This window comes from Empidonax traillii, unplaced genomic scaffold (genome assembly GCF_003031625.1).
Source record: "Empidonax traillii isolate 1590-97213 ecotype Southwest subspecies unplaced genomic scaffold, ASM303162v1 scaffold62:size2133460, whole genome shotgun sequence".
NCBI lineage: Eukaryota > Metazoa > Chordata > Aves > Passeriformes > Tyrannidae > Empidonax > Empidonax traillii.
Genome location: NW_020955255.1, coordinates 1,289,029 through 1,302,101, shown reverse-complemented (window position 1 = coordinate 1,302,101; position 13,073 = coordinate 1,289,029). Strand labels below are relative to the sequence as shown.

The 13,073-nt window shown below is 39.7% G+C and overlaps 1 protein-coding gene across 2 annotated transcripts; it reads left to right on the top strand.

Moving 5' to 3' along the window:
* The first annotated feature begins 2,451 nt into the window (after positions 1-2,451).
* Positions 2,452-10,875, top strand: RWDD3 (RWD domain containing 3). 2 transcript variants are annotated; one of them, XM_027879936.1, is made up of 5 exons: positions 2,452-2,632; positions 8,582-9,066; positions 9,772-9,887; positions 9,987-10,254; positions 10,382-10,875. In XM_027879936.1, exons 1-4 carry the CDS (start codon positions 2,626-2,628, stop codon positions 10,099-10,101), a joined length of 723 nt encoding a protein of 240 aa, XP_027735737.1. In that variant the 5' UTR covers positions 2,452-2,625; the 3' UTR covers positions 10,102-10,254; positions 10,382-10,875. The 2 variants fall into 2 exon arrangements, with proteins under 2 accessions (XP_027735737.1, XP_027735736.1); XM_027879935.1 differs by lacking the exon at positions 2,452-2,632 and adding an exon at positions 2,953-3,051.
* Positions 10,876-13,073: the final 2,198 nt, after the last annotated feature.

The window sequence follows — 13,073 nt, the reverse complement described above, 5'->3', positions numbered from 1 at the left end:
TGACAGTTACATCTATTTGGTCTTATTTATATGTACATCAAATTGCAGAGAAACTTCTGGGCAGAGTACATGTCTTGACTCCAGATCTAATTGTGAGGCCTTGAGCATGTGTGAAATGACGCATTATCCACCAGTGAGCTGCTGATTCTGATGGCAGCTCTTTACATCTGCGTATTTGCAGAATGGGTAAATATTTTGTGACTGCAGTCTGAATGAATTCAGTTTTCAAAGGATAATGTAAATTTATTGGAAATATTGGGATTGTTATTAGGGCTCATTAAAAAAATTTAAAAGATCATTTCCTTTAACGATGTCCAGTTTGGACCATGGCCTCTCACATAAAATAGAAACCATCAATTTGTTTTCAACATACTATGAAAAAAAAAAGACTAAAGTCATGTTTTTTGTTTTCCAATGTTTTGCCAATTTTGTGGTAACTACAGAAAGTTTTAGCTATTTTGCTAACATACTGCTGCTCTTGCCTCCAGCTTCTGACGACTGTGACCCCATAAACCTCCTGTCTGTAGAGACAGCTAATGCTTTAATTGATCATTAGTACACTTTCAAAATGAGTTTCCATCTGCCAAAAGATTAAGTGTCTCAGGGAATTGACTTAGAGCAGTTTGATGCATGGAGTATAAATGTAAGTGCCTTTAAAAAGCACTGCTAGATCACAAATCCTTGAAAAACTTGCTTCTAAAATACTTAAAGGAAAAGTAATGGAAAATATTTTTCTCTGATTTATTTTTCTTTTTTTATATATCAATGAGAGTTTATTAGCTCATTTTCAAAAACTGAAAAGCAAAACCACATGAAAATGGTGAATTTAACCTTAGAACAAACTATGCAAATTTTGGTGGCTTTAATTTGCAATGTAGATTTTTTGTTAAATGAGTCCATTCCAACAGCAAAAAACTACGTGTTTTGTGCTAAAAAAAATAAATATGAAAAGTTTTCTACTAGCTGTACTTGAGAATACCAGGGAAAAAACACTTCCATGATTTATCATGTGTTTTCTCAATTACTAGGGTTGCTTCTCCTTCTGTTTTCTTCAAGCTTTTGCCCTTTAGCTTATTTGGAGGTTACAGGTTTTCATGTTGGTTTCTCTCTGCCACTTTTGTACAAGCCACTTTTGGGAAAACTTCTACCATTACAATAACAGAGTTATTATTACAGTAATGGTACCTTCTTGCTTACGTATCAGAAGAAGCAGTGCTGTTTAACTCAGGTAAGGACAGTTCTAGCTGGTAAGAATGCCATTCTGGCTACAGTAGAGCTGGCAACGTTGTTGTAGCAGAAAATATGGGAACTGCAGTTGTCTTTTGTGATGTAGTGGTTATCCATCACCTTTGTTATGGGTTCCTCATTAGTGTTTGTCTTGTGCCCCCAAAATGAGCAGCTGTAGTGATGCCTTCTGGAGTACACGCCTTTACGACTGCGTGCAGTTGTAGAGGAGAAGCCTGAGTGGCTGGCACGGAAAAGATGGTAAAAAGGTATATAGATGGACACCTTTTTTCCCCAGTGTCTCTCTACTCCTCTGATTCACCACTCAGGTTAGGGGAAAATAAGTCTAAATGCAGTGTTTTATATATAATCACTAGTGGTTGTCGAAGCAACACCTAATTGATTAAGGCTGTAATTGTAGTGAGTGGAAAGCAAAGGATACTGCTTTTGCAAGTCACCCTGGGAAGATTAGTCTTACCTATGTATGAAAGGTTGCATTCTGTTTGCCTTATCAGGCAAAGTGGAAGATACTGGTGGCACAATCGTTTTATGACAGGATGTTGGAGCTGGTTTAATGTAGGCTGACTAGAAAGTGGAGCTTTACTTTTTTAACCTTGCTACATGCTAATGGGAAAGCATCCACTTAAAGAGTATGGCTAATGCTATTCTATCAAACACTGCAGTGTTTGAAGAAATCATAAAAAAAAAAAAGGGGGGGGGAAATAAGATCTTGGCTTTCAATTTAATAATAATGGAATATGAAGGCCAGATTGTAACTGTAGAAGTTCATTTCAAATTTAAATATTTAGCATTTTCAGTTGTCTGTGAATACAAGAAAACTTATTACATTAAGATGGAATTCAGATCTTTGACATGAAGCTGATATTTTCATAGTGTGAAAAATATCAAGCTGACATTATACTGTCTTATTTGATGACTTCCAAATGTCAGAGTGCAGTAACTTATTCATAGGGACCTCTATGTCTTGTGATAGTGTCAATTTAAAAGACATTTACATCGACTTTTTTATTTAAACATGTAAAATGGAGTATGCGAAGTGTATGAGGAGAAGGGGGAAAGACCGGGGCAAGAAAGTTCTTAATAATATAATGAGGCACTTCTAAGGCTAATTTCCAGGACAGCCTTCTGACAGCGGCAGGGGCTGCACCCGGCAGTGCCGCTCCTTCTCAGCACCCCCCCTTCCTCCCCAAACCAGCGCTCTCGTGTTTCTTGTTACTTCAACGGAATTTAGGGACTTAGAAAGAGCAGGGTATCCTCTCCTGAAAAGTAACCCCCCTCTCTCTTTTAAAAGTGATTTTATGATATCGGAAGATACTGAACGTTTGAGATCATTATGCCTGGGAGTTAACGGTACTGCTGGCTGTGCTAGACCTCGGTGTGATGGCTGGTAACAGGATTGTGAAGCCACAGTGCCTCAATACAGGAAGCCTAATTTTATATTTCAGTAAATCTTTGTGTATGGGTGTGTGCGGCTGGCTGCGCACCGGCGGGCCGCGCACGGCCCGAGGCCGGCCGGTGGTCGGATGGTCGCACAGCGCGGCGCGCCCGGGGCAGGCAGGGAGGCACCGAAGAAGGGAGGGACGCGGCGCGCCCGCCTCCACAGCCGGGAGCGGCCATTTTGTTCGCGTCTCTGCGGCGCGGGCCGGGCCGGCGGCGCCCCCTGGCGGCCATGGTGCCGCGCGCGCGGCCGGCAGGGGGCATCGCGCCCGCCCCCGGCGGCCATGTCGGAGCTGGCACGGGAGGAGCTGTCGGCGCTCGCCGCCATCTACTGCGAGCCGGGCGGCTGCGAGCTGCTGGCAGCCTCAGGTGATGTGGCTGCGAGCTGCTGGCGGCCTCAGGTGACGCGGCCGCGCTCCGTCCGCAGCCCGGCCCCGGCAGGAGATGCCCCGGCGCCGCTGAAGGCGGGGCTGAGCCCGGCGGGGCCGCATCGGCTCAGTCGCTCGCTGCCCGTCCCTGACCCGCCGCGTGTCGATGCTGCTCAGAGCCCAGCGGGCCCTGCTCGGTTATAGTTAGCGACCTTCGCTGTCCCGGCTGTGCCCAGCGCCTGCAGACATTGGCAGCAGGCGAGGGGCAGCGCTGGGAAGGGGCTGGCTCTTAGCTAGGTAGATAAGCAGGTGAATCTCATACGTATAACAAGACCAGGTGTTTATCCTGTAGTACGTAATAGGGGTGTAGCTTTTGCTGTGTATGAGAATGGTGCGAGACCATGCTGTGCTTGGGTAATTTCTGTTTTTCTATGCTAAGGTGATAGTCTGGACCCTATGATGTGCCAGGTGTTCTCTAGCTTCAGCAAGATATGTATGGGTGTAGGTGTTACAGGGTACTGAGGCTGGTGTATCGTGTCTGGTGCTGGTGGAATGGTCAGAAGGTCTGTACTTCTTGCTCCCGTCAGCTGCTGGTTGTTGCAGGATAGCAATGCAGTCAGTGTAGATAGATACCTTTACTTCGCGTTTTCTGCAACAGCCACTGTTCAGGATGTAGTGTTTATAATGTAGACATTTATCAGTCTGTGCTGTGTGGTGGATGTGAAGATGCCCCTTCAGCAAGGGAGAATAATCCTCAGTAGTTCCAGTGTACAAGAGCAGTTACTATCAGGCTTAAGTGTCAAGTGGCATATGCAAGTGTTGCGTGTCTGTTTGAGATCCGGATCATAGGTAGATTTTGCTTAGTGCATGCCACGGATGTGACAACTTGCTTACATATTTGTTGGAGGGAGATACAGGCACACACAGATACACAGAACATGCCTGTATTCTGTATCACTCTTCCCTGGTGCCCTAGGAGCTATTGCAGAGTACTGCCCAGCACCCCAACAGAGTGATGGACAGCAAGTGGCTTCCTGCTGGTTGGACTGCGGTGAAGTCCTGGGGAATGCTGTTAAAGATGGATGCAGTGGCCTGCTTTCAGATTTTGTCTGCGTATGTGTATATTCAGCTTGAAAGGACTCGGATTGATAAGGAAACACTTCCTTACTGTGAAGCTGACTGAGTGCTGGAAAAGGTTGCCAAGAGGTTGTGGAGTCTCCCTCCCTGGAGATAGTCAAGAGCCATCTGAATGTTGTCCTGGGCAGCCTGCTGAAGGTGGCCCTGCTTGAGGGGAGAGGTTGGATGAGGTTCCTGCTAACATCAACCATTCTGTGATTTCATGAAAATAGCTTTGTTCTGTGAAGTTACATGTGGCTGCTTTTGAGTGACTCACTTTAACTAAAAACTGTGTGTGTAGACAGGCTCAGAAGGATGAAGACGTCAGGGAGCACAATTAACTGGGGTAATCTAAAAGCAGAATTTTCTGTCTAGATCTGCATGACACACCTCTTGCTCCACTGTAGGCATGTAATTCTGCCATTTTATAGGGTTGTATTTTTAAAATATGACTGATGAAATGTTTCAGCTGAGCTTTATCTTCCTAAAGTGAAAAAGTTCAATAATGTCATTTTGGGCATAGTTTGAAAATTCAATATGCAGGCTTATCAGATGTTAATTTTAAAAATTGTGAACATACCTGAACAGTGCATATAAATGTCTATTTCTCCAGATTTGTTAGAGAAATATATGCACAGTCTTCTTTGTGCTTCACATATGGAAAAATAGTTTTGTATTTGTAAGTTACCAGAATGTAAAAGGCTTAGAAGCCTTCCTGGAACATAAAGTGAGGTGCCACAAATGCGCAATGGGAACAGGCTATTTTATTTGTATTGACGTTTTGTGACCTTGCGGGGCCTTTAGCTGGGCTGTGTTCATGGTAGGTTAGGATCAGGTATCTCTAGTTGATTTCCATAGTTTTCTGTTGGAATTGAAAAGATTATTTACAACAATGATTATTGGTGTTTTTCTTACTTTTGGATCTTACCTCTCTTATGTTGGAGCTACAGAATCCTTTAGTCTGTATACCATTAACTTTTGCTGTAGTCATTAGCTTACATTTGCTTTATCTCTTCGAACCATATAAATTGTCATTGACAGACGGTGCACAGACATAACTTCCAGTAAGACTGTTATGTTATGCTGTATCTAATACATTAAGAGTAATTTGTGTGTAGATCCACAGGATCAAAAAGGGGGCCATTGGGGATTTATGGCTTTGAGAAATGTAAAAAAATTCTTTTGCAGGTCTCTTGGTATGGTAAAAACTTTGGCTTTCTGGAATTTAACAATGAAGTATTCAGAATGTAAAATGTGTTTTTATCAAAACCAATGTGTTGATGAATTTAAATAAACTAATTATAGCATATCTTTTTTACCTTGTGTATCTATGTGCAAAGATTAGTGTTACAGATAGAAATCCATAATTTAATTGTTAATCTGTTCTCTTCTGGTCTGCTCACCAAGCCTGCTGTAAAAATATATTTAGATATTCTAAGCTTGTACGTTAGTAGGTGCCATTTTCTGAATTTAAAAATAGACTGCATGTGTTGCATAAAATGCCTTTGGGCAGGAGAGGAGGGGGATATCTATCTGGTTGACATGGAACATAAGAAAAAATCTGAAGTATGCTAGAGCTAAATATACTGATAAGCATGCAGCTATGGGGAAAATGAGTTAAAATGTATTGAGTTTAGTCTGATTAGCACATTAAATGCCAGCAGAACAGTCATACCCAACCTTTTATTTTAGAAATAATCACCATGTTGCTGTGAAGACAACTCAGCCCTTGTAGCATGTGCAAACAAAGGAACTGTTCCTTTGGAGCCAGGTTGTGCGGGGTGCCGGTGGTTTGCTCTTTGTTCTGCCAGCATCTGCAGCGCTGGCGCAGAAAATGGACGCTGCAACGTTTAAATAAACTTTGGATGCTGTAGCCCCACAAAGGTTTTGAACTGATTGTCCTTTTTTTAAAAGTGAGTCTGGAGCAGATGTAAATGAGCACGACTGGGCTTTTTTGCAATGGCTCAGGGTGATACACCTTGGGATGCGAGGCTGTGCCCCTTCCTTTGGATTAGTTCATCATCACAGGGAAAGGTGTGAGATTGCTGCAGGCTTACGAATAAGATCACTGCAGCAGGAGGCCCTTGTCGAAGGGGCAGGGTTGGCCTGTCTTTTTATCACTGAGTTACTTCTGAGTTAGTGAGATCTGTTATGACAAGCTAGTGAAAAAATCCTAGGAGGATTATCAGAAAGGTAACATGTTTTTCTGTCACTGTAATTAAGCCAGCAGTAGAGTAGTATTCTTCAACTCTTATACAGGTTGTGCATTTTAAAATCTCTTGGCAACATAGCTGAAAATAAAGTGATTCACAGGCAGGAGCACAATAATGTTCTTGCCATTCAGCCAGGTGCAGCTTGCTTCCAGCTGGCTGCACCTGGTGGGGCTGCCCTGCGTAAGGGGTGGCTGAAGGAGGTGGGGCAGGAGGCACTGTCTGTGTCTGGTGTGATGCTCACCTGTGTGCGGAGACCCTCGGTGGTGGCTGGCAGGGTGCTGGGGGTTCCAGGAGGTGCAGTGCAGGCTTTTCTTCTTGTGTCTGTGGTTATGTGTGCTGAGTGCAATGGTAAAGGAACCATCTAGTTCCCAGGAACCAGTTCCCAGGAAGAAACATTTGTCAGGGCAGCAGAAGACAGAGATTAGACTGGGAAGGCTTGAGGTCCTCCTGTGTAGCTACTTACTATGTGTGAGGGTCTCTTCCAAGGCTTGTGCTTTTTTGAGGAATACATTTGCCTTTAAAATAGCCTGGAACCTTTCATAGCATCTTGGAAGACTGAAGATGAATCGTGTTGGCAGGAAACAGCAATTTGACATGTAGTGCCTGTATGTATGTATGGGTATGGTTGGGTGTAGTTTATTTAATTCTCTAGATTTGCATCTGCTGCATTCAGCACTGAATTTGACTCTTTAGGTAGGGATGGTTTGTAGGTGTTTGGAGACTTCTTTATAATACTGCTAGACTTTGACTGTTGGGTTTGGAGGATTTCCTGATTTTATTTTGTGACTGCCCTGACCTAGAGAGTTCTTTGTATGATCTGGTAAGGAGGTTTGGAATCAAACCCTTGGGTTTGCTCTCTAAATTGCTTCTATCTGTCCAAGTCACTTTTAGGTCCTTTCAGTTATTTAGTAAGTTTCTAATATCAAATAGTGGAGAGCACTGAGGTTGGTTAGCAGTGTCAGCAATACTAATCAAACATAATTCAACTGACTGTCATGTAAAGGAAGGTAAGGGAGAGGGAGAAGAATGCAAGTCACTTCAAAAGAGCTGCTCTGAAAATCAGCTCTGCTCTAATCTGCCTTTCAAATCTGGCTTCTCCTGCCCTCATAGAATGAATCAGCCTGACATTTTAGCAATTTTTTAAAGAAAAGGGGTGAAGTGCTTAGAATGCATCAAAGGGGTGAAGCAGAGAACATCTGAAGAAGATCATCTTTTATCTGATTGATACCCTCTTACTTCATGGCAGAGGAGCAAAAGTAGGTTAGGTCTTTGTCCCCGCTTTTCATTTTGTCAAATTTTGTATTGTTTTTCCATGAAAGGTTTTATTTCAGGAATTACTGTATATAACTTTCGTATTAAGCATCTTTGATTATATGATTTATCAGGAGGATGTGATCTTTAGCCCTTCCCGCAGTATGCTGTATGTATCCTTTTCACTCTGAATATAATTCTGTTCCAAAGTAGGCCTGCAACAGGTTTTGAGTAGATAATCAGATATATAAACATACATTTATATAAGTATATGCCTATTTATATATGTAGTATCTACAGTCAGATATCCAACAGAGTTGTTTTCATTACATCAATGCAACTGTTGTAGAGGGGTTGACAGACAAGATTTAAGTGTATTTTTTCTGCAAGTTGTAGAGGATGAAGAATCCTACTTCTTTCTTTCCAAGTCTCTTGTTAATGTGGAACTGCTTTTGACTGGTTGTCTTAAAAAATACCCAGTGCAAGTCTGTTTGCCTTGCATTGGTATTGATGTTAGAAGTCTTACAGATTTCTTTAGGAACAAAGTTAGGGCCGTGCTGAGTCCCTCCAGAAAAGTCTCTGTTTTCGGTTGTCCTTGCTGCTGCTGTTGAGCTGTAGAAGCTGAGTTATGTGTTTGAGAGAGACAATTCTTTATTACTGGCTTGTCTAGACTTCAAAAGGGCCAAAATGTGTGAATACTTTTTAGAATGTGTTAATAACTTTCGTTCTACTATGTTATGGAAGTGTTTCATTTCAGGATTCCCCGCAGGAATAGCATGAGCCATTGGGTGCAACACCCCATCCTGCAAAAAAATACCAAACACCCTTATTTTTTATGAAATTGCAGTAATTTGAGTGGAATTGTTAAAGAAAATAACATGACTTAATGATATATGTCTACTTCAACTTTAAGCAAACTATTAATGTTTATTTTTTTTTTATATTTTCCAGAGACGCATGGGATCTCATTTAGAATTCAAATCATTGTGAAAGAACTGCTGGATACAGATGTACTTTTAAAGTTGTTATTTCATTTACCAGTCAATTATCCATCAACTGTACCAGATATTTCTGTTAACTCAGACCAACTTACAAGGGCCCAGTGTATGGACGTGAAAGATAAATTACTTGAACAAGCAAAGAAGCATCTTTCTGAACCCATGGTGCATGATCTGATTCTTTGGATACAGCAGCATCTAAAAGATGTCATTAAGCAATCAGCAACAGTTTGCAGCAAAAAAACTACTTCGTCAAAAGGAGCAAGTACAGAAGATGGTATCTGGATGCTCCTTTTGCATTTAGATCACATGAGAGCAAAGACAAAATACGTGAAAACTGTGGAAAAATGGGCTTCAGATCTAAGGCTGACTGGAAGACTGATGTTCATGGGCAAGATAATATTGATTCTTCTTCAGGGTGACAGGAGCAGCATTAAGGTGCAGGAACAATGAATGTTGACTAGTTCTATCGATTTACCACTGAAGCCTACGTGTCTGAATATTTTGTCTGTGTTTTTCTAAGATTAATGATTTTGGAAGCAAATTGATCATTATGAGAGTAGGAAGGCCCAGCAACTTTATTCAGATTTAAGAAAAAGAAGATATTCTATAAGAAAGAAACCAGTGATACCTGTAGACCTGTGGTCTGTATTGCTTTGCTTCTCACTGTAGTTATACCCCTGTATTCCCTTTGTTTCCTGACTTCAATATGCCTAGGTTCAGTTTCCTGTATTTCCCAAATGTCTAAAAAAGCAGAAAAAATTGTGGTGTGAATTTAATAACAGACATATTTCTAACTCTTTACTAACTGTCTCTTTCTTTGACTTGGTGCTCCTTGTGCATGCCTGGCCTTTGAAATTCTTCTTGCCTGTGCTAACGAAGTCCCACTGCAGTAGGTGGGGTTTTGTAGTGGTGTTGGAGGAGAATGTTTTGGCTTTTCTAAATCACTTAAGCCTCCACTTAACTTCAAAGTGATGAATAGAAGCAGTCACGCACTGTTTGGAATGGGTACTTCCAAAGTTTGATTGCTATGCTCTGAAAAAAAAGTCTGTATGTTTCATGAATTTTTGCATTTTTTCATTAAATTTTGAAGATACTCAATGACATTTAATGTTTTACTGTTGCTTTTTTTTAATCATTTAGGAGTATTTGATTCTTCAGAAAACTTCTAAGGTAGATGTGGACTCAAGCGGAAAGAAATGCAAAGAGAAAATGATGAGTGTACTGTGTGAGACAGAAGTACAGTCACAGCATAAAAGGTATAATTTAGTACTGTTGTGGATAGAAAAGTTAACAGAATTGATAATTACATTCTGACAGATCTGAGCATGTTCATGAGTTTCCCTTTTACAATGTAGGTTTCAGAAATTTGAAGTCAAAGAATACTCAACACTGGAGGAGCTACAAAAGGAATTTGAAACTGCAGGACTTACAGCTCTTTTCTCTGAGTTTGTGCCTCCTCTCTTAAAATAAAACTATAAGAAAACATGGGACCTTTGACCGAAGCAGTAGTTGACTGCAGATGCGGATGGAAGATAAAAGGACTAATGTGGCAGATGTTAAAGCTTTTCTGCAAAAAGTGCCAGAAGTAGTCATCCTCTTGCAAGAAGAAGGCAATTCATACATTTAGAGTTGATAATTTTTTGACATTTATGTATTAATAACTTTTTCTAAGTAATGTGAAGTTATACGTGAGAATTGCATGGCAAATATGAGAGATTGGAAAGAAATAATGTTTTAAAAATTCTTCTAGTCAGACTGTTTTGCAGTCTGTGGTTTTCAATGTTTTGTTTCTTCTCTGTCATGGTAGAGTTTGTTGATAATGGTCTGCTAGAATGCATGATTAATTTTACTTTGGAAGATTATATGAAGATATTTCTATATAAAAACATACCAAACACAGATTTGAATATGGGAGGACAGCATATACTTAATATTCCTTAGGAGTTCATCTGCTAACTTTTCATTCTCCATTTAATTGACTATAAATGCTAGACTGTTGATTTAAAGAAAAATCTCATGTCACTTCGGGCCTGAAAAAACATAGAAGTGTTTTTTTGAATGTTAGTTTTAATTCTAAAATGTATAAAAACACCCAAGTGGAGAATTTGAATTCATTAAAAAGCTAAGGTGAAGCCAGTTGTGATATTTGCTTTGATAGTTGACAGATTCCTTTTTGCATTTTATCGGGTTTTACTGTCTGTGCATCTTTAGATATCTTGATTCAGTTAAACTGTCAGAGCAGCATATATACAGACTGCTGTCTCTCAAGACTTTGGCCAGGTGGTTTGTGGATTTTTGGTGGGTTTTTTTCTTTGTTTGTTTGGATGGTTGGTTGTATTTTTGTTTGTTTAGTTTTGTTTGTTTGGTTGATTTCTTTTGTTTGGTTTTTTTTTTTGATTGTTCACTGGCCTTGGCCAGCTTATAGGTTTTTTTTAATCAGTAGTCTGTGTTTTACATTAGTATAATGTTAGGAATTATGTACATAATTTTATAAACTGTGCAAGTTGTGCAAGTTCCGTTTGCCTAGGGAGAATTGGATACTTATTTCTTACAATTATTAGTGTCATTTGATTTCTGTTTTACCTGAAACCATTCTCTAGCCAGGCTAGGTAAATTATCCAGTAATAAAAGTTTTGCAGTCATGAGTTTCTCAGTAACTAGCAGTGCCATTTCAATTGGGTTTAGCATGTAGCTAAACATATGCTTTACTGCTCTCTAAAACTCACTCCTGCCTCATGTATTCTTTGTAAACTAAACAGATGTGATCAATTCAGTATAAATTAATTTATCTCCCTTGTACTGGGGGAAAACCAGAACAATTTGGTTAGTTTCTGTCCTGGAAAATCATTATGTAAGATATGATTTCCAGTTTCATACTCAGACCATGAAATCATACCTCCTTCTTTGTATCTTCTAGAAAAGCAACTAAAGCAAACTCGTAAGACTTTTAGGTTTCACTTTTTTTTTTTTTTTTGAGATATCAAATGCATAAGAGGTTGTAGATTGCTGGAGAGTTATTTTCCTAATATAGAGCGTCTCAAATATATATGTTGCATGTTATTTTTTGCACTGATGCTTATTTAATGACATAGTAGCAAGAGTTCTTAATGAGTCTTCATGTTTAGCAGATATAGTACTTCAGGCACAGTAGAAAACAGGCTGGGTTGAACAGGTTTTACAAATCTGTTCTATATTATTTTGAAATGGCTTCCTGAGAGATAGGAATCTAATTTTCTGTTATTTTAAGTGCACGTGAAGATGAATTCTTACTTTATAAAGAAGAATGAAACAGAAGTATCTTTAAAATATTAAAATAACATGTATTTTAAATTATAGTTTCCAGAATTGAGCTGTTCTCAGGTAAAATACCTATATTGAAAAACTGTGTGTCAGTGGAGTACGGTCTTGAAAAGATGCAGGAGCTCTCTCCTTATACTATGCCGCAGATCTGGCAAGTATCAAACCCAAGAAAAGGCCTATGCATGTATAATAAGAAAACATAATCAGTATCTTTCTGCAAAACTAAATGTTGTAAGGTTTTGCCAGATGGATTTCATGTCCTCAGCCAGATCTTTACTTTAAAACCCTCCAGTTTTCTGGAACGAGAATAGTAAGGTACTTCAGCACAGTTTATATCACAATATTTTGCCATTAAAATCTACCTGGGGCCTTATCCAACATGCATATAAATCTGTTGTATATGCTTTCTATTGATTTTGGGAATAGGGTTAAATACCATACCTACTCATGTGATATCAAATTGCATGTGGCTTAAAAAATAATTGAGGCATAAGTTGTGGTCATCTTTCTTGCAACATTAGATGGAGACTCACTAATTTTTTTCTCCCCACAGAAAAGTCACTGTAATTAGCTGCACAAGAAAAGCTATTGGTAGGGTTAGTGGTTGCTAGTTGCACTTGAATATAAACTGATGTATTTTCTTGGGCATTATTGCCTGATGCTTTCTTGATCAACTGTTTGGCCAGAGGTAGCATTCTCCAACGGCCAATTTAAAAAAAATAAAAAGAGCAAATGAGAATTGGTTAAGTTGCAGATCTCTTCTAATCTGTGCTCATCTTCCTGCCAAATGAAGTTGTTGTAAGAAGCTAGATGATTTCTGTGTTTCAGGAGTTGTAAAATGCAGTTTATAGAGTGGATTTTTACCACAGTTAAATTTGTTACTCACTAGCTTACACTGGACAAATCCACAAGTTTGGTGTAGGAAAGGACTGCAGGTTTTTTGGTTGGTTTGATGTGCTTCAGCAGAATTACAAATCTGATCAGCTTGATACTGTTCAGACAGCAGAGAACATGAAAACGGATGTCAGTCTGATTCTGTTAAAGCAAATGCTTTTGCCTACCCATCAATCACTCACTTATTTTGAAGGGTAGGAGGATGTCTTCTGTTCAGATGAGTAAACAATATTTTTAAAGGCTGTTCT

Excerpts from the sequence above, each read along its gene's own strand:
- RWDD3 (XM_027879935.1), top strand. The coding sequence starts at position 2,967 with ATGTCGGAGCTGGCACGGGAGGAGCTGTCGGCGCTCGCCGCCATCTAC. Across the intron at positions 3,052-8,581 it reads CGAGCTGCTGGCAGCCTCAG|AGACGCATGGGATCTCATTT; the intron begins GTGATGTGGCTG and ends TATATTTTCCAG. Across the intron at positions 9,067-9,771 it reads GTGACAGGAGCAGCATTAAG|GAGTATTTGATTCTTCAGAA; the intron begins GTGCAGGAACAA and ends TTAATCATTTAG.